Raw genomic sequence first — 20,900 nt, forward strand, 5'->3', positions numbered from 1 at the left:
TAAAGCTCTTCGGTCCCCCTGTGTAACGGGCATCCCATAGACATCGCCCTTGAAGCAGGCAGTTTTCTCAAAGTTCCCACAAAGCCAGGACCGGAACAGAGCATGCGCGGGGCACTTTTTAACTCTCCTGGCTAGTCTCAATGAAGTCCCTCTAAAAGTCAGCGGGGTGCACGGTGGACACGCCTCCGGCTGCTAAGTCAAGTTAGGTCCCTGTCTGTCTTCGCCCCTTCGGTCCACCAGGCGTTTTTCCCGGGACCGCCACCTTGAGACAATCCCGAGGGAACACGGGGCACCGCCCCCCAGCTGACGGGACTGAGGGAAACTTCCTCCGCGGCCGCACTGACATCCTTGCACCGACGAACTCGGCAGCACGGGGGTGAACGGAGACTCGAGCCCGACGTGCGTGCTTCACCGGCGCGTTCCCGCACGTCACACCTCAAGCTCTACTCCGCCCTCAGCGCCAGACGGGCTTCGCGCTTCCAGCGAGTTCCCGTAGTCCCGCCGGGTCTCGCGAGACTGAGGCAGCTCGCCGTCGCGAGCGCTTCCGGGAGGTTAGCGCGTCGCGGGCAGCTTCTCTCGGCTTGCGGGAGCGCGGGCTCGGGAGCCGGGCCCTGGCGGGCTCGCCATGGACCGCGACTTGCTGCGGCAGTCGCTGGGCTGCCACGGCCCGGCGCTGCTGTCGCTGCTGCGGAGTGAGCAGCAAGACAACCCGCACTTTCGGAGCCTTCTGGGCACGGCGGCCGAGCCAGCCCGCGGCGCGGCGCCGCCTCCGGGAGCCGGCAGGTATGGGGGCCGTAACCCGGGCCTGGCCGGGGCGCGGGGCGGACTGGAGAGCCGGAGCCCCGGGGTGTGTGACCGGGCACTGGCTCCTGGCTGAATGGCCGGCTTGCTCTTTCCGAACCGCCGCCAGAGCTTTCAAAGCTCCCATGTCCGAGTAGTACGTCCAGAGAGAATGGGGTTAAAACTTCTTCCGGAACTCAGTGGGTAAAGTCACTTGCCAGCGAGCGTCCTGACCTGACTGATAACCGGGATGCACAAGGGTAGGAGAGAACGAATCCCAGCGTTGTCCTATGACCCCACCCCACCCCCCAGTTACACCCAGTGGCTCGTAGACGCCACATATCTGCAATAAATAAATACATGTTGAAAAGCTAAAATAATTAAATAAAACTTCCTCCAGAGACTCTGAGCAGGGTTGAGTGATGAAAACCTCCGTACATATATATTTCACCTTTCTTTGAAGGAAAGAGAAGAGAGTTGACAACATTGAAATACAAAAATTCATCTCTAAAAAAGCGGATCTGCTTTTTGCCCTGTCTTGGAAATCAGATGCATCTACACCCTCTGAAGTGCATGACGACAATGACAGTAAGTTTAGTGTGGAAAGTTTTTCAAGATTGATTGCTTGGTTTAAAGCAGTATATCAAAAGAGAAGGAAGTCAAAATTATCGTTTTGATTTGATTTCATTCCAGGTCATTATGCCGTCATGCCACCTTTAGAGCAATTCATGGAGATCCCAAGCATAGACCGGAGAGAACTGTTCTTCCGAGATATTGAGCGTGGTGATATAGTGATTGGAAGAATCAGCTCTATTCGGGAATTCGGTTTTTTCATGGTGTTGATCTGTTTAGGAAGTGGTATCATGAGAGATATATCTCACTTAGAAATCACAGTAAGTCACTCTATAGTCATCCCATACAAAAATTATGTGCTTATTCAATTCTGCTTAAATTTACCTGATAGGATATTGGGGAAGGGGGGGCGGGGAGGTTAAATGTAAGTTGAAGAGAAAAAAAAGTTGCCCTTCTTACTTAAAAGCTTTAGAGAGCTGGACATTGGCAATGCATGCCTTTAACCCTAGTACTTAGGAGGCAGAGGTGGGCTGAAGTTTTAGTTCAAGGCCAGCCTGATCTCTGTAGTGAAACCCTATCTCACAAAAACAAGTACTAGAATGTTACATTTCCTCCATTTGGGGTGTTTTAAGGTTTAGGAGACTGGAGTTGCAGATCAGTTTTCTCTTTTACATCATAGAGATCTGTTAGTGGTTATAATGTTGTTCATTGGTATTCTGAACAGGTAGATATCTTGTGGTTAAACATATGCTTAATAATCGGGCACTAGATGTTTGCATGTAAGTAATTTAGCAAAACCTTCCTATCATATATTTATAATAAACATATAACATTCTCTCACTGTAATGAGATCCTTGCCTCGTTTGGAATGGTTCACTTTAACACTGGTGATGTTGGCTATCTGTCTCACCATATGAAGAGAAGAAATACAAACAGGAGAGTGCACACTTCATTTAGCAAATGCTAATATCTTTTGTATCTTTCTTTGACTCTTAAAACCAGAAAAAAAGTTTTATTGTGATTGGACACAAATTGTAATTTAAAAATCTTAAATCTAAGTCACTGACATGTCTGTTAACAGTTGTTTAAAGCCATCAAAAAGAATTAAAGTATGCCATCTGTGGCAAATGGATGGCCTGAAAGACCCTGCCTCTGACGAAATAAGGCAAACACAGAAAGACATGTTCATATGTGTACATTGTGTATAGTAGCCAAAAAGTTGATACTGAAAAACACAATTGATTAGTATACCAGAGTCAGAAAGGGGTGAGAGGACTGAAGGGAGGTAGAAAACTGATTATCAAAAACAGTTAGATTAGAATCTAGTTGTTTTGGAGCACAGGAGGATGGCCGGTCTAGGACTGGAAAAGAATCTGAAGACTAAACCCAAAGAAATGTCTACTACTAAGTATACCAGTAGGATAATTGTCTATGTGCATTGATTTGCCACCCTGTACATACTCTATATATACCCTGTAAATATGTATAATTATGGGTTATTTAAAAAGCAAATAGTGTTAGACTTTAGAATTGTTAATGTTTATGTACAGTATTACCATTCATAATAAATAACTAAGATAAAAGATACTGTTCTTGCCAAAAAGTCAAATGTGTGGTGTTTTCAAATACTTCTCTTTGCAGGCTCTTTGTCCCTTAAGAGATGTGCCTTCTCACAGTAACCATGGAGATCCTTTATCATACTACCAAACTGGTGACATAATTCGAGGTGATCAGCTTCAACATGCTAATTAAAATTTTCAAATTAATGTTGAAAATGTAGTTTAATGAAGGTAGTGTTTGAAAAGTTTATTTTTGTTTTCACTTTTTTATTGTTTGATCTGTTTTTCTTCTCGAAAGCTGGAATCAAGGATATTGACAGATACCATGAGAAGCTTGCAGTATCTCTGTATAGCTCATCTCTTCCTCCACACCTGACTGGCATTAAACTAGGTGTGATTACTTCTGAAGAGCTTCCTTTGTATTACAGGTATTTATCTTTTATCTATTTCTAACAAATTAGAACTATAATTTCATTTTACAACCTTTAAATTACTTTAGGCTTGCTAGAAGAAATTATATGATAATAGTGCATGACTTTTGTATACAAAAGTGGCATTAGAATTTAGACCTTCTATAGTCATGTTTTTAGTAGAAGTCGGGTGAGTGTGGTTAATATTGTTTGTGTCTCTGATTTTTTTTTTTTTTTTTTTTTTTTTTTTTACAAAGGAGGAGTATTGAACTAAATAGTAATTCTTTGGAGTCCTATGAAAATATCATGCAGAGTTCTCTGGGATTTGTTAATCCAGGAGTAGTTGAATTCCTTCTAGAGAAACTAGGAATAGATGAATCTCATCCACCATCTTTAATGAGAGGCCTACAAAGGTAAAAGAAGATCTGCATTCTGTTAGCTGATAAAGGTGGTAAGGGTAATGGATCAGCTCAGAAGCTGTAGAGCTGAAGAACATTTTGACCATAGTGATAGGAATATACTGAAGGTTGACTGAAGTGAGCCTGTCTCCTCCTGGTCTGGATGCAAAGGGATATGCCATTTGACCAAGTAGAGAAGGATACAGAAAATGTTATGTATATGCTTAAGAAAAATACCATTTAGCAGTAATATTCATATTTGACAGTTTAAAAGGACTTGCCTATGTAGATGTAATATGAATTTCCTGCTTGAAATTCACCATTTCACTGTTGTGTCTGCCAGAGACAGAATGAAGTGTACTTCTAAAGTATTTACATTTTTGACTCTCATTTTTTTTATAGCAAAAATTTCTCTGAAGATGATTTTGCTTCAGCCTTAAGAAAGAAGCAATCAGCATCTTGGGCTTTAAAATGGTATGGAGATTGTTCTGTCTAACAATGGCAATGATCTAGTACGTAACTTTTAGTCAGGCATGAATTCTCTCATTATCATTAAGACTAAAATGTGTTTACAAGTGAATGAACATTTTGACATTACTCATATAAGTATTATATTGGTCTTACATTGGAATCTTAGCAGACAAATTTTGTTCAGAATTGTTTTCCAGAAAAAATTAGTGTCTTGGTATCTGAATTTTATAAATGTTTGCCATGAAAATCTGTAAAAGCGGGGTGCTTTTTAAGTATATTGATAGTAATTTAAAAATGAAATTTTTATCCAATTTAAGTGCCTTTTCATTTAGTAATGATTTATACTAGCATTTTACTTAGATACTTGTAAAGTATTTGTGATGTTTCACAAATGTGTTTTCAGTGTGAAGATTGGAGTCGATTATTTTAAGGTGGGGCGACACGTGGATGCTATGAATGAATACAATAAAGCTCTGGAAATAGACAAACAAAACGTGGAAGCTCTGGTAGCTCGTGGAGCATTGTAAGTGAATTGTGGATTTTAAGGAGATGTTTTGAAGAATGTGAAAAATGGGTCACAAGATTAAATTTTTCTACTTTTGTTTAATGTCTTTAGATATGCAACAAAAGGAAGTCTGAACAAAGCAATAGAAGATTTTGAGCTTGCATTAGAAAACTGCCCAACTCATAGGAATGCAAGGAAATATCTCTGCCAGACACTTGTAGAAAGGGGAGGGCAGTAAGTATGGGATTTCATTTAATAATAAAAGTCAGCCAATTCCTGTGATATACTGAGGTTTCTGTTAAAAAAAAAAAAAAAAAGTAGCTTCTTAGCATATGCAGTTTCAGAGCATGCTTTCAGTTTGGGGTGGCAGGGGTTTTGTCCCTTATTCTTGGCTTATTCCTGAACGTGCACATGGGTATGCATGTGTATGTCTGCGTCTTTGTGACTGGAGATGCTTTAGTGTCTCAGAGTTAATTGCTCGGAATGTATATTTTTGTTACATATGTAGATAAAGTGCGATAGAATAAGTTACATGTTCTGTTTCAAGAGTATATATCAGAAGGTTTTGCTTTAGTAAAGGATTTAATTTTTCAGTCATTTTACTATAATAGTATATAATGTTCTAAATATGAATTAAGTGATTTCTAGAAAATTATGATTAAGATTCTGCTGGTATAGTCAACTTACAGCTCTGTTTTGTCTGCTAAGTCCCACAAATTCAGTTTCAATGGTGGAGTTAAAAGTATTTGCAGTGTTGCTGCTCTGGTTGGCAGCATGAACCTGGGAGAGTGGAGCCTAAAAGTGAGGTGGACTAAAGTCTCATGCAATAGCAACTTTGTTCAGAGCATCAGACCACTTATGTTCCAAGCGTATTCTGAGAGGTAGGCAGGGTCATATGAGTTCAGGCTATATACAGTCACAAGGGCAACCTGAGCTTGGTAACATTTTTGAACAACAAAAGTAAGCACAGTGTGTAATCTGAAGCAAACCCACTCCTATTTACTACACTTGGGGTGGGGGGGCCCTGAAAGCACATTCCAAGAACAAAGCCATACTGTGTAGAAACAGAGGCTACAAGACTCTTACTTACTTACAGTTTCTTACAAATTCTCAGAAATCTCACATGTTGTCATTCACAGATCATGTTTTGACATGCAGAAATCAGTTTTAATAACTAAAAGCCACTTATGACAGTAACATCATTGTGCTGTTTCTCTTTTCTTTTTGCAGTACTGGGAATGGAACCCAGATACCAACCCAGTTGGTATCTCAAACATGCCAGGCAAATACTCTGTAAATAAGCTACATCCCTAGTCCTTTCTCTGCTATGACTGAAGAAAGACTGATCTCTTCAGTATCATAGATCTTCCTGGCCATTCCTGCTTGGATGAGCGTTGCACCTAAGCATTTGTGGGATGAAAATGCCCACAGATTACTAATTAATGAAATTTTAGTTAGTGACTGGAGACGCTCTTTCATCAAGTAAACATCAAGTAAACAACTAGTACCACTGAAATGAGGTTGTCTTATTCCTGGTGTATTGGCATCTTTTAACTGAGAGAATGGTACATTAGCCAGCTATCCAACCACAAGTATTGGAAGTCCTTTGACTGCTCCATACCCAAACTTCCTGCCTCTAATAAGTTCTGTCATAAATGTCTGATGATTTCTCTATGTATTTGAATAAATTTGTTTTACAAAATGCTTAATCTTCCTAAGGTTAGAAGAAGAAGAAAAGTTTTTAAATGCTGAAAGTTACTATAAGAAAGCTCTGGCTTTGGATGAGACTTTTAAAGATGCAGAGGATGCTTTGCAGAAACTTCATAAATATATGCAGGTGATTCTTTATTTCCTCTTTGAAATTTAATGGTATTTAAAATTAAATATCATTTTCTTTTAGGAAAAACTAGGTAACCTAGGTGAAGTATTATGAAGATGAATAGCTTGTTCTAATTAGGTATAACATTATAGTGCCACTGCTTTTTTGTTTATTCGAAAGTAAAAATAGCCACATATGAGAATGCCTGTGCCTAATTCAGTATGTGATATTGATTGTTCTCCTTTGTAGAGAGCTTACCTGATGGTTATAAGATTATGAGTATTGCTGGTGTAATTGAGCTAATTATACAGACCTTTGTAGACACTTTTACTTGTCCTTTCCTGTAATACTGATGATGATGTTTTCTCATGCATTTTCTTCTGAATTGGACCATTGCTGCTGTGTCTGTGACATCTGGTGCTGCTCATCCCCATCCACAAACTGGAAAATGATTTCTTATGTAATCATGCATCCAACTGGGCTGTGCTATTTTTAAAATGGTTTGTATTTGAACATGGTGATTTTCCCCTCAATTCACCTCTGTGGAATGTCCTAATTTAAATTTTATTTGTAAAATTTGTATCCTCTTTACAATTTCCAATTTTTAAAAAATAATTTTTCATCTCTTTTTTTAAATCTTACTTGCATTCTGGGTCATTGGTACTACTGCAATGGCTTCCCTGTTTTTCTGGGATACCAACTGCAATATGGTCCTCAATACTGTTCTGGCCGTTCAAATGATTTAATGCCAAATGTGTGTCATTAATTTTTTTATTTGGAAAAATATAACTTGTTTAATATTGGCTATATGGTGATTTGGTTATCCTAAATTGGGTTTCTGGTTGGGGGTGGGTGGTTTTTAAATACTGGTTTTTTGCATATTCTGCTATTTTTATTTTTAACGTGTGGTTTTTTCCGGTATCTGGGTTCTAAAAGAAATCTTTGGAATTAAGAGAAAAGCAAGCTGAAAAGGAAGAAAAGCAGAAAACAAAGAAAATAGAAACAAGTGCAGAAAAGTTGCGTAAGCTCTTAAAAGAGGAAAAAAGGTAAACTATAATATTCACTATTTTTTTAAAAACTTAAAAGCAACACAGTTGAACCCAAAGTGCCGTATGGAGGTAAAGTAAGTAAAAAAAAAAATCTTAAGTCATAGTTTCACATGTTAAGAAATTAAGCGAAGTAAAATCTAAGGCTAGAATTCTCTTTTAAAATGATATTGAAATATAGAATAAGTTCCTTTAACTGTTTCTGGGAGATCGGCTTTTAGAAGAGGAGCTGTGGGTCTTAGGTACCGGTGTTTTGTTCTGTGGTTACTGTTGGTTGTGGGAAAGTGCTAGCATCTAGTATGCAGAGGACATAGGAGCCTTTGTACCAACACCCTGCAGTGCACGGACAGTCTACTCTTCCCTTCACTAAAGAACTGTCTGGCCCCAAAATGGTAACCAATGCTGAAGGGGAACGTGAAGAAACTAGGGATGGGTGGGTAGAAACTCAGGCTGCTTCTCCACGTTCAGGCAGGAGTGAGCCGAGCTAGAAAGGGTGCTCATCCTTCCCGGTCCCGGATCTGCTAGTCACGCCTCAGAGAAAACTCGATGAAGTAACTGAGACTGGTATTATGTCTGGGTGGTAGCTTATTTACAGCATCTTCGAGTGACACAAACTAGGGTAAAATCTTAAGGAATATTTGACGAATGTTTTTGTACTTAACATGTCTGATGAGCCAACTAATTTTTTTAAGGCTAAAGAAGAAAAGAAGAAAATCATCATCTTCCTCTTCAAGTGTTTCTTCTGCCAGTGAATCCGTTTCTTCTTCCTCGTCTTCTTCCTCTTCTAGCCACAAACGGCATAAGAAAACTAAAAGGAATCGTTCAGAGTCTTCTCGAAGTTCAAAGAGGCACTGGTCTAGGACATCTTCAGGCCACACAGATCAAAGTAGGAAAGATGATTGCTACCCAGTTCCAACTAATACCTCAGCATCTTTCCTTAATCAAAAGCAAGAAATGGAGAAACTGCTGGAAAAGCAGGATAGGTTACAGTGTCCAAATGCACAGGTAAAAGAGAAAGAAAGAGGCCTTCTGACATCTTCAGTTGAAGTACCAGATGATTTGGGAGGTAGGTCAGATTTTTACAATAGCTATAAAACCCAGGCAGGTAGTAGCAAGACCGAAAAGCCATATAAATCAGAAAGACATTTCTCCAGTAGGAGAAATTCCTCAGATTTCTTCTCTAGAAATTCAGATGATAAGATGAAAGCATCTAGTTACCGAAGATTTGAAAAGGACACAGAGGGAAGAAAAGATTACTCCAGGAGGTGGGAGCCAAGTTCTGGGAAGTACTCATCCCCACCAGCCAGTTCAGACTACTCTTTGAAGTCACTTGAAAAACACAAAAAATACATGTATTCTGGATCACGGGATGCCAGTAAATATGAGCAAAGATACCAGTTAAATACACATCAGGGAGAACGTGTGTGTGTAAAGGTGGACAGCTGTGGGCAGGGTGACAAAACTGAGGCTCCAGAAGAGGTGTTCAACAGCAGAGAGCCGCCAGAAAGCAGAGTTAAGAAAAATTTACCTCAAAACTTACTCAATATATTTAATCAGATAGCTGAATTTGAGAAAGAAAAAGGAAATAAGCCAAAAAAATGATCTGCTAAGGAAATTTTCACTGATTTTCAGAAGTTTGGGGATTCTTTAGCCCTAACAAATAGTTCTAAGTCTAAACTTATTTGTAACAGATCACAAAAGGCTGTTTTAATTATCAGCCCCTTTGTCAGTCAATGTTGTGGGTATGTGTGGATACAGCTTTTAACTGACAATTCAGACTTTTTCACGTAAAGATATTTTCTGAGTACTTTGTTTCTTCACTGTAATGTAGTTTGTGAGAATTCCTTCCTTGGGTCCATCTTATTTCACTGTTAGAGAAAAATATATTTGCATTGAAAAATTCGATTGTTTTATCAAAAAATACTTTATTCTGTTTTTTGTTAAAAGCTCTTAGCCTTTGGGGATGGGGAAGAATTTATGGTTGAATGTTTCTTAGATATTATTTTCAGTGATTTGTTTTCAGTATTGAAATTTTTACACCATTTCATTTTTGAGTGATGAATTATGACTTGACTTATCTAAGACTTGATATAAATGGTTTGTGAACACTGTTTTATTCCCAGCTTAACAAAATACCTTAAGAATAAGACCGTGAAAGTTGGTTAATCAGAGTCTGTTTTATTTCTCCAATATTACTTTTACTTAATGGTTATAGTCATAAGAAAATCTTTAATTTTAAACACTGACCTAACCCTTTGAGAATGCTATATCAAACTAGATGAGAATAGGAAATAACTATTAGTAAAAATAGCAGCAGAGAAGCACCCTATAAATCTGATTTTCTTCTGCTGTCACATTGCAAATGTTTGGAAAGTCAAATGTTTCTCAGCAGAGGGTTGATTTGCAGCTTTAGTTTTCTTCTTACCTGTCTCTTTCCTCCTTTATTAATGCGCCTCACTGAATCCTAGTGAATAATCCAGAGTAAAGCCCAGGCCTCTGAGTTGGATCAGTAGGTAAAAGTGCCAGCCACACCTGATAACCTGAGTCCAATCCCAAGACCCCATGGTGTAGGGAGAGAACTGGCTCCCAAAGCTTGTCCTCTGTCAGCCTCACACACACACATGCAGTACCATGTGTGGGCCTATACATACAAACAGCTAAAGAAGAAATCATCTTCAGCTTTCAGAGAACACCTCTGAATTACTAGAAAGTGAATAGTAGACTCTTGGCAATATTAGTAAGTATCATAGCTGTTGCATTTCTGATGCTCTTCAATTAGGATTCTAGAAAGTATAAATAGCAATAAGCTTTTACTCTCTTATTGGTCATTGGATGGGATCCATCGTCAGACATGCATGAGGGAATGGCAGAAATAGAAGAGACTCATTGCATGTTTGTTTCTACCAGTAAAATACTAAAGCTTTAATACTGATACATACTATTTGTACCAAATTATAGTAATAAAGAAACCTTGATTAAGAACAATAAATAATGGTAGCAGAAATATAATCACTTCAAAAACAACATTTGTTTTTGCACCAAGGAACTATTATTATTATTATTATCATTATTATTATTACCATCATCATCATGTGGGGTGAGGATGATGAGCATGTGTGCCACATATGTGGACACTGAAGGACAACTTGAAGAAATTTCTTCTTCTGCCTTACCGGTCCCAGGAATGAAACTTGGCTCATTGGGCTTGACAGCAAGTACGTCCACTGAGCCATTTTGCTAGCCCAACACCAAGGACTACTCTTAGGAAAGAGTATTCTATGTATTAATAGTTCCAGACTTATTCCTACATAGCTAGGGTTTGTTGTTGTGAAAGGGTGAAAACCACCTCTAAATACCCCTTGATCTTTGAGAATCCCTAGTATACCTTATAATCTTACACATATCACCTTACTTAACCCTTAGGATAGTGCCTTGTAGGGTAGGCTATCAGACTTTGAAAATTACTTCTTTCCTAGGACATAGTTAAGCAGACTACACTAAGCATCCAGTTCCTTAGAATATTTAAGGAGTTGTCACAGAAAAAAAAATATTGGGGATTTAAATTGATTCTCAGTTCTGTCTTCAGTATTTTCTTTTACATTAATATGTCCATAGTTTGTATCTACCCTGGACAGCTTTGTCTTAATTTCCATGAGTAGAACTGTGACTTCTGGATGTTAAGACAGTCCAGATCTGCAAACGGGGTTCATTCTCTGTCTTAGCATTTAGCATTATTACATGCAGTTAGTATCGTGGTTAAACGTAAACTTGGATGCTGGCCATTCCAGAGTAGGGTCTAGTAGCTAACTACTTACTATGCAGTTAACCCTGTTTCAGTGCCAGTGTGTTTTGCTTATATGTTACTTTAATAAACCTGTGATAGTTATCTCTAAATTACAAAAAGAAAAAGCTTAGAAAAGTAATCTCCTTAGAAACAAAGCCTCTGCCTTTGTAGAACACAAAGTTTAGTGTTTTAAGTTTTAAGTAACTTACAAACTAAAACAACTGAGAATCACAACATTGATTTTAAAAACCGATGATGAGATTAATCAGTTTTAGATCTTCAACATGTTATGTATTTCGGCAATATTTGTGCCCAGAGTTTTCTTAGCCATTTTACTTGTTAGACTTAACTGTGTTTCTAAATTTAAAACGATCATTAGTAGAAATGGATTTACTACCACCGCTGCTTTTTCAGAAGTGACTGAGTAGTGGTTCTAAGACAATCACTGTTGCAATGACTATTTTGCCCAAGTTTAAAGGAGATGCTGATTTATATACGTGAATGGTAATGTATTTGAAATTATCTCCTACTGTAGTCCGAAAAATTCAAAGTGCTGGAAATAAAGTATTAGCTAGAAAAAACAATTTTAAATATAGTATGCAATATCTACCTCCAGTGTAAATTTAAGGTCAGAGAAACATTTTTAGCAGCTTAAATTGTGCTTTATTTGTGCATATATAGAGATAAGTGTATACACACACACACACACATATATACAGTGTCTTTCTTACTAAACTTTTTTCTTGAGGGAGTGGGAATGATGCTGTCTTTTGGTTACAGATTATAACCAGAACAAACAAAATATGCCCTTTACCAGGTTCCTCTCTCATGCCTCCCCCCCCATCTGAATACAGTTTGCTTTTTGTTTTTTTATTTTAAAAAGTAATTTGTGATCTAGAGAAATGAAAACTTACCTATTGAGATATAGAATAAATCTTTAGAAGTGTATTAGTGAAAGAATCTTATGAATGTGTTACTTCATAAAACATCTAACACTATAGACATATTCTAGTAAAAAAGAAAAACTGCTGATTTCCCTCTGCTTTGTCACATGACTTGGCTAAGGTTCTGCAGTTTTTCTTCTCTATAAATAAAACAATAGGAAAAAAACAAACAAAAAACTCCCTTTGCTCTTTTCTCAAACAGCTTATAGCCACTGTGCAGAACTTTTGTCTGCTCTGTACTTCTGGTACTATTTTAGTAAGCCTGTATCATCAATAAATGGAACCCCAGAAAAAGAGGGAGACTTAACTAGTAATAAGATTTTCATTTGTGTTCAAAATTTGTACAAAAGATTTTAAAAAAAAAAAAAAAAAAGGCATGTTTATTTGTTGAGCTTTTTTTCTTTAGGAATGTTGGAATTACTGCCACTACTAGCTGACCTAGAACTATCACTTCTTGACGGAGGCTGTGGGAATCTGAGCTCTATCACTTTAGCTGTAGGTGGAGAGGGCGGAATTGAGTCCTCGAGCGACCTGGAACAAGAAAGGATTTTCTATAAGTTTAATGCAAAATGTACTTCAAAAAGACCTTTCTATTGGCAAAATAATATTTTTTTAATTCCATAAGTAATTAAAGAACTAGGAAAGCTATAAGTGTTAATAAATCTAAAAATATCACCAATTCTTTCAAAAAAAAAAAAAGAAATGAACATAGTTTAAGTAAGTTGTTAATTGTTTCTGTGAGAAAAATATTTTCAAGTGTAATCAGTTTCATAGAATTGGAAGCAATCGTTTGTAAAGGTAGAAACAAAAGAAGGCGTGGGTGCTTAAAAAGGTGATGAAAATGATAGTTTAAAGTCAAGTCATAATGAAGAAGAGAGGGGTTGACAGGAAAGATGGTTTGGAAAATAGCCATTTGCTTCTGAAATGAGATGTTTTATTAAAAGTACAGAAAAGTTTAATACATAATAAACATTGAGTAGTTTGATATATTTATGTAGAAAAAAGGTTTTTAAGCTTAAAATACTGTCTTTGGGGATTTCTCTTTTTTTAATGAAACAGTTACATAGACTAATAAAAACTAGTATATAACTTTCAGCTGTACAAGATTAGAAATCTTAAAATCAGGTTTATTATTAATAAACATGTCAACAAAGACATAATGTCCATGACTTGCTCCCCCTGGTAGATTTTGGTTTGCATTAAGCTAAGTAAGATACCGTAAATAAACATCTATAATTAGAAAATCCATTATCTGGGCATCTAACTTACTCTTATACAGTTTACAAAGATTTAAATTTTCCCAGAGTTAGAGTTTACCCAAAATGCTTGCTATATCACCCTAATTTTCACCCAACCTTGTTCCCTAAAATAAATGTGTGATAGTAGAAATATTGGCAGCTGCAGGCAGCTTGCTATACTGTGTGTCTGAACAGTAGTGCGTTGCTGAAGGTGAGTGATGTGGGTGGGTAGCATGCTGGCCAGCAGCAGCTGTGGGGTTGAGGGCCCGCTTCCCTTACCTGAGTGATGAAAGTGAAGACTGGGAAGAAGCTCTCGAGCTTGAGCCTTTTGCTATAGGTAGTTCTAACCCATCCTAAAAGAATGTTTGAGTCATTAGTTCTACACACTTTAGAAGAAAGCTAATTAGATACACAGACCTATTATATTAGACTATTACCTGCTGAAAATATGTTTGAAAAATGACATGAATTTCTGCATTTTCCATGGCATTAACTAACATTTGGTCAATGTCCTTGTGAAATTGTATGATCTCACGGAGCTGAATGTCTTGTTCCTCTAGAGTTTCATCATTTGTTTGTTTCAAAATGCGGATTTCTCTTCTGAGTCTTCCACACTGTTAATATTAATAAATAAGTCAGGTGTTACATAAAACTACTTTCCACAAGTTAAGGAAAGCGGAGTCTGAGTCCATTTGGTACTTGAAAGATGTGAGTATTAAGGTCAGCTTTAAGAGGTCATCAGCACCTGCTTAGTTACTCGCTGTAATTTCAGCTTCTGCTCCTCAGTCTCCTTACGAAGTTGAAATGCGAGTGTTTGTTTCTCTGATAATTTCTCTTTGGCATTATTTGCTAAGTGTTCTATAACTTCAAAAGTATTTTCCATGCTCTGTAGAAAATAAAGTGTCAACATACTCATGGTCAGAATAAAAAAAGTGATTTATTGCTGCCATTTGCCAGCTGTTCCCTCAATTTGAATTTTTTGTCTTATGTATGTACTATATTAACTGTATTAGTGGATGAGGAATAGAGTAGTCCTGTGAATTAGTTTTGAATATCATTCTCCTGGGAACTTTAGAAACAATTACTTGAAATTATCCATTTTTCAAAGATTCATAATTTGTGTTATCAGTTCATTACCTTAGCTAGGCCCTACTTACCAAAGCACATTTTTCTGCCTTTCAGTGGTTTGCTTTAGTGGCTACTTTCACTAGATTTTTCTGTTTTAAGCTTTGTGTTTAAAAATTGAATGTGATCTTTAAGGAATTCAGTGAAGTCACTAATGGCTAGTAGATAAGTCATAATTGTCTAGCTGTGGTTGATAACTAATAAAGTTATTGGCTCTCAGCCATAGAATTTTAACTGATTTGTTTTATATTTTCTTTGCTTGTTTTTCTTCTTTAAATGAGGTTTGTGTTTCTCAATGGCCTACCTCTCTAAAGATGCTTTTTGTACAAGATTAAATAGTAATAATGGTAGTTGACCTTTATTTAGGGCTTATTACTACATCTGTAGAAATCACCTGGATATCTTCTTGAAGTTCTCTGATTTGCCTTTGTTTGCATCTGTATTTCTCATCTGCAGCTCTTTTTTGTTCTTCTAGTTGAATTTTTAATCCATACTCATCACCTACAAGAGAATTTTAATTTCCAGTATATGTGGAAAGCTACCTTAAAGTGTTAACAAACCACTAACTTTTTAAATGAAAGGTTACATGTCTTAGATCCTCATGAAAAACACAGTATAGACCTGTAGTAGCCATTTCTTATTTAGTCAGTATATAGCACCAGTACATTTTCCAGATTCAAAACGAATTCCCTAAAGGGATATACCTTAATCCAATAAAACTAATAATGTAAATAATACCTCATGCTGATTAAAACAAAGAGGGAGGAACATAATGTGATTTTTTTAGGCCCAATCATAGCACACTTTTCTCCAAGAATCATAATGCTCCTTCTCTACATTTATTTAACTGTAATCATCATATTTGTTGTAATGGCTGCTACATACTTGATGGAGTCACTTTTTTGAAAGATTGCTTATAATTGTTGTTGCAGCTGCTCAGTACTTGCAAGGTGTTTTGCAAAGCATAGATTTCTTTTTCGGCTTTGTTGATCTTAGCATCCAAGCTATCACCTTCCCTTTGAAGTTCTTCTTTTTCTTGAGCAGCCTATAAGATACAGAACAGAGCTAAAGTAATTTATCATAGGGGATATTGCCTAAACCAGAAGATAATTAAGTCACAGCAATGGCTGCTTACCTTAGGGCCTTCACCTGCTTGCCAGGCATTTACTTCCTATACTCTTTTTTTTTTCATCCACAAACAAATTCTTAGGCTTTAAAATGCAGCACATATATAGGATACGGAACTATGGTGGAAATGTAGCCAACATAAAACACCAGGAGGAAGGGGTCGGGGGTAGGGGGGCATGAAGGGAGCTAAGCAGCTACCAGATCTCTGGAAGATAGATGGGGTGACTCAAAAGATCTTGAAACTATAAATAAGAATGTTTTGGTCTAAGGTTTGAGAACCCAATTCTTACTTCAGAAAAGGATAAAAAGTAACCAGAGTGTATCAGGGAAAGCAGTGTGGGTGTGTTTTCTAATATATTTTATCACAATTTAAAAGATAACTCTTGGGCCAGAGAGATGGCTCAGCAGTTAACCAGAGAACCCAAGTCTGGTTCCCAATCAGGCAGCTCACAACCACCCTTAACTCCAGTTCCAAGAGATCTGACATCTCATCATCTTACCAACCACAGCTAAACAATTACAACTTATCTACTAGCCATCTCTGACCTTGGGCATCTGCACTCACATGTAGACACACACGTAAGGAAAATTAACTTTGAAGATTACAAATGATGTAAATGTGCTTAAAAAAAAAAAAAACAAAAACCTTTAAATTGCTTAAATATTAAAATTTCCTACATGATGGTGCTTACCAAAGTAACTTTATTCTTTCAAAACAGGTTACACATACTTTTATATAACAAATATTCCTATATTAACTGTTTCTGTGACAAAATACTTGACAAGTAAACCTGCATTTTTGCTCAGTATCAGAGGCTTCTATCTCATCACTTGCTCCTGTTTCTAGGTTCTAGAAAGCAGGGCAGGGTATGTATGGTTAAGCCTTAGCTGCTCCTTTTGTGTTATCCAGAAAGCAGAGAAGGGGCAAGATAAAATTTTCCCCAGGAGTGCTTCCAGCTTCTTCTACCTAGGCCCCAGCATCTCTCAGTAATACAATTAAATATCAATGAATGAATTCACTGATGAGATTAGTATTCTCAGGAGCAAGTTATTTCCCAGGGGGAGGGGGAGAAATCTATCAGCTGGCAACTGAACCTTTAACACCTTTATATACTAACCTACAAAGAAATGATACCTGAAATGTGATTACCCTTAATTTAAATGTGTAGATGTGGGCTGGAGAGGTGGCTCAAAGGTTAAGAGCACTGTTTGCTCTTCCAGAGAACCTGAGTTCAATTCCCAGCAACCACATGGTGGCTCACAACCATCTGTAACGGGAGCTAACACCCTCTTCTGGCTTGCAGGCATAAATGCAGGCAGAACACTGTATACATAATAAATAAATATTTTTTAAAAATGTGTAGCTGTATGGAAATATCAAGCTAGCATAGAAATACATGCAATTTGTATGTGTCAAGTATAGCCAAGACAAAATAAAAATCAGATCTGGCTGGGCTGTGGTGGCGCACTCCTTTAATCCCAGCACTTGGGAGGCAGAGGCAGGCGGATTTCTGAGTTCGAGGCCAGCCTGGTCTACAAAGTGAGTTCCAGGACAGCCAGGGCTACACAGAGAAACCCTGTCTTGAAAAACCAAAAAAAAAAAAAAACCGATCTGCTACTTCTATTGAATAAAATAGTGTAGTGGGAGCATACTGGGATGAGTGAGACAGATTGTGACAGTTGAGTAACTTCAGTGAATGTCACTTCTCTCAACTGAGTTCATTCTTAATTTGTTCATCTGTAAAAAAATTTCTGAAAATTCTAGGTGTGCCTTTAAATTCTAAAATGATCATTCCCTCTGTTGGCAAAAAGATTACATATATATGTACATTTTATATTTATAGTACAAATGTATATATACCCATACATACATATGCTTATGGTACATTTTATATAGATATATATATAGTACTTTTATTTGGGGTTGGGAACGTTGGTATTTTGAAACAGTTAAAACTTTTTAATATTTCACAGCTTTTTAAGATACCTTTATTGGACAGTATCACTCAAATTTGGTCAGAACAAAACTGTTGGCTTATAAAGACTTAACATCTTGGGAATGAAATGTGAAGAATGCTAGCTAGCTCTTTGGTATGTTATTCTAGTTTTGCTTTTAAGCGGAATCAGACACGAAAGCTGAAACATGGAAAACACCCTGGTATGTTCAACATACCAAAGGCTATTGCTGGACCAACACCAGGAGCTACTGTGGCCATAAAAGATGTGCTGAGCTCCTAACATCTAATGTGGTGTGAACACATTAAGAAGTCAGGTCTTTGCAGATGTCAAGATGAGGTCACTGGTGGGCCTCAGTACCTCTTTACAAAAAAACAACACTACTGTTTCTCACTTCCAGCCATGGATAATTTCTGTTAAAAGCTAGACTTAGTTACAGCAAAATAACTTGGTTTGCATATTTGTGAATATATATTTTAATATATATTGAGTGAATAAATCATATAATCATATAATCATAGATTTACAGCAGGTAAGTGTTACCTTTATTACATAATAGGACTGTGTTTTCTCCTCTTCTCCTTCAGGAGGCAGCATGACAACAGTAAGAATTTCATATCTATTCTTAAGCTTATCAATTTTACTTAGCCGCTCATGAAATTCAGAACTAAAATGAAAAGAAGTTAAAAATTAGTAGGTGTTTTTATTGAAGACATTTGGACTCGTATTATTACTGTCCTCAAGGAGGTTAAAGTACTCCCGTTTTAATGATCCTGTGTGTAGGTCTCAGAGTTTGCCCACTTGAACAAGGTAGCTTGTACATAGTTCCACAGATTCTAACAGAAGACATGAAAGAATAGTATAACAGAGATGAAGGGTGTTATCATTCGTGACACAGGAGAGGATAGGAGCTTCCTGTCTGCATGACTTGCTCCACATCTTAGGAGAGCAATAAGGGGCTCAGGTAGATACTTCACAAACAGTAGGTCTATGTTTACAATTAACCCCAAATATTTTCAAGTGGGAAATAAACAGACACATCTAACTTTCATTCTAGAGGTAACTATGCCCTCTGCCTTGCAGTACAATGGAAGTTAGTACATCTCTTTACAAGACATTAAAATAAACAAATTCATGGAGGATCTACCAGCATTTGGTATCAGATTCTTAAATGATATTTTCTCCTTTTGTTTCAGTAACCTTTTATGAGCTATTTTCAGGAGTTATAATAGTAGTGATAGTAACGTCTGCATAGCAGGATGGAAATTGACTCACTTCTTGCTAAAACTTTATGAAATTAAACCACTTGATGTCAAAAAGAAGCCTTAAAACTACCATCTTCCTTCTAGAAAATGCTGGTGGTAAAAGACATTTAGAACCAAAAGTTGGCTTTCTAGAATTTTTTACTGTATTATTTGATCAGAACATATTCAGTCTTTTGTGATCATAACCTTCATGCTCCTCAGCTAAAGGTGAAGACTAAGCAGAAGTTCACCTTTCTAAACAAGAAGAAGCCAGGTATGGTGACAAACACCTTTAATCTTGGTTCTTGGGAAGCTGGTGCATGGCTCTTGAGGCCAAGGACAGTCTGAGCTAGGTATCAATACCCAGTCTCAAAAAGAAATAATAAAATACAATTTTAAAAAGAAACAAGTGAGAAAGACAGGAAACATGCTTTGGGAACAAGAAAAAAATATTTTCATGAGTTCAGGAAAAAGTAGAAGGCAGGCTTCAACAACAAAAATAGATGTCATGGGACATTACTGCACCAGCAAGAGCTGCTTTCTGCTAAGAAGAAAATTAAAGACAACCAAGCTGGTACACGCCTTTAATCCCAGCACTCAGGAGGCAGAAGTAGGTGGATCTCATGAGTTCAAGGCCAACCTGATCTATAGAGCAAGTTCCAGGACACCCAGAGCTACAGAGAAACCCTGATTTGGGGGGGGGGGGGGGGGGGGACTGAATCCAGTAGAAATACGTAGTACATTTTTGACACAGTAAGTCAATTGAATCAATGGTTGAACATTCCCTATCAAAAAAAAAAAAAACAATCCCCCAGTGGTTTCATCAACGAGGTCTTTGAAAATTATTATCTATAAAGATAAAATTGCTCTTTTGCAAACTTAATCAGAATAGAGAAATCTAAGAAACAGATCATTTTATGAAGACACACAATGAAAACCTGGTGATAGGAGCAAAGGGAACCAAGGGTCATTTGCATACAGGTTAAAAAAGATAACTATCAAACAAAATCCAAAGTATACAAACAATAAATTGACTTACTGTAGGAATATTAGGTTGGCTTAACTTTGATAAACTGGTCAATGTAATTACAATAACATCATTGGAAATACATGATGTCAATAAAGTAAAAAAGCAGGAAAAGTATATAAGAAAAGTTAGTGTATGTTTCCAGTTTTAAAAAAGCAAAGCAAATTGTCAGCAAAACAAACACAGGTGTGGCTTTTTTAATGTGGTGAAGGGTATCTCAAAACAGGGCTGAGGCATGTCTACCATACATGAACCCCTTGTTTCAATCCCCAGCATCACAAAAGGTAAACAGTAATTAGGCTGCAAAAGCCCTTGTATTTAATTTAAAAATGAGGAAACCCTCCCTTTGAGATCAGGCAAAAGACAAAGGCATCTGTAATTACTGTTACTCAGTATCGAACTAGAGATTCAGTACAGTAAAACACAAGTACAGCCAAGAAAGAAGCTTTAAGAGGGTGGAAACAAGCAAGACTTACTCAAAAATTATACAAGTAGAATGTCCAGAAAATTAAAGTTTACATGCATATATGTTAAAACTACTACTTCAATGAGAAGTTATAGTTCAACAACAAAATTAATTGTTAATGTGGTACTAATACTTCGAAATTAACTATGATATTCCTATATGGCAGCAACCAATCAAAAATGACATCCTTTAAAAGGAATTAACATTAACCAAAGATAACATATGGCTGGGGATAGTCTTCATTAGTGATACTAAAACATTCTGCAAGCAAGTTGCTTCAGTAAAAGTAACCTTTAGAGCTAGATAAGGGAACACTTTACTGAGCCATTTTTTTTTTTAATAGGTCATATATAAAGTATCAATTCCAAGGACCAGGATTTGGCAAAATGCTTGTCTACCAAGCATAAGGACCCAAGTTTAACCCCAG

General features: G+C 37.1%; 2 protein-coding genes across 5 annotated transcripts in view; one reads left to right on the forward strand and one right to left on the reverse strand.

Annotated features, from left to right (window-relative positions):
* Positions 1–524: 524 nt before the first annotated feature.
* Ttc14 (tetratricopeptide repeat domain 14) lies at positions 525–12,641 on the forward strand. Of its 2 annotated transcripts, none has more exons than XR_004606662.2 (12): positions 525–783; positions 1,244–1,368; positions 1,474–1,673; positions 2,995–3,079; positions 3,211–3,340; positions 3,580–3,735; positions 4,123–4,194; positions 4,595–4,714; positions 4,808–4,930; positions 6,416–7,015; positions 7,452–7,561; positions 8,254–9,464. XR_004606662.2 is itself a non-coding variant. In XM_034501293.2 (12 exons), exons 1-12 carry the CDS (start codon positions 626–628, stop codon positions 9,161–9,163), a joined length of 2,307 nt encoding a protein of 768 aa, XP_034357184.1. In that variant the 5' UTR covers positions 525–625; the 3' UTR covers positions 9,164–12,641. The 2 variants fall into 2 exon arrangements, 1 of the variants encoding a protein (XP_034357184.1); XM_034501293.2 differs by having other exon boundaries at positions 6,416–6,533; positions 8,254–12,641.
* The window catches only part of Ccdc39 (coiled-coil domain 39 molecular ruler complex subunit), a 32,662-nt gene continuing 23,747 nt past the window's right edge, over positions 11,986–20,900 (reverse strand). For 2 of the 3 annotated variants that reach the window (XM_076932277.1, XM_034501295.2), the window contains 7 exons: positions 18,280–18,403; positions 15,538–15,697; positions 15,047–15,153; positions 14,273–14,413; positions 13,965–14,141; positions 13,807–13,880; positions 11,986–12,820 (listed from right to left, as the gene is read on the reverse strand). In XM_076932277.1, the coding sequence (XP_076788392.1) occupies positions 12,670–12,820; positions 13,807–13,880; positions 13,965–14,141; positions 14,273–14,413; positions 15,047–15,153; positions 15,538–15,697; positions 18,280–18,403 (934 nt within the window). In that variant the 3' untranslated portion in view covers positions 11,986–12,669. The remainder of the gene's footprint in view (positions 12,821–13,806; positions 13,881–13,964; positions 14,142–14,272; positions 14,414–15,046; positions 15,154–15,537; positions 15,698–18,279; positions 18,404–20,900) is intronic. The other variant, XM_076932278.1, reaches the window with a different exon arrangement.

The sequence above is a fragment of the Arvicanthis niloticus genome, chromosome 4, assembly GCF_011762505.2.
Source record: "Arvicanthis niloticus isolate mArvNil1 chromosome 4, mArvNil1.pat.X, whole genome shotgun sequence".
NCBI lineage: Eukaryota > Metazoa > Chordata > Mammalia > Rodentia > Muridae > Arvicanthis > Arvicanthis niloticus.

Bases quoted from the DNA above. Each gene is read 5' to 3' on its own strand.
- Ttc14 (XM_034501293.2), top strand. From the start codon at position 626: ATGGACCGCGACTTGCTGCGGCAGTCGCTGGGCTGCCACGGCCCGGCG. The intron at 3,080-3,210 runs GTGATCAGCTTC...TCTTCTCGAAAG, and splicing joins AACTGGTGACATAATTCGAG to CTGGAATCAAGGATATTGAC. The intron at 3,736-4,122 runs GTAAAAGAAGAT...TTTTTTTTATAG, and splicing joins TTAATGAGAGGCCTACAAAG to CAAAAATTTCTCTGAAGATG.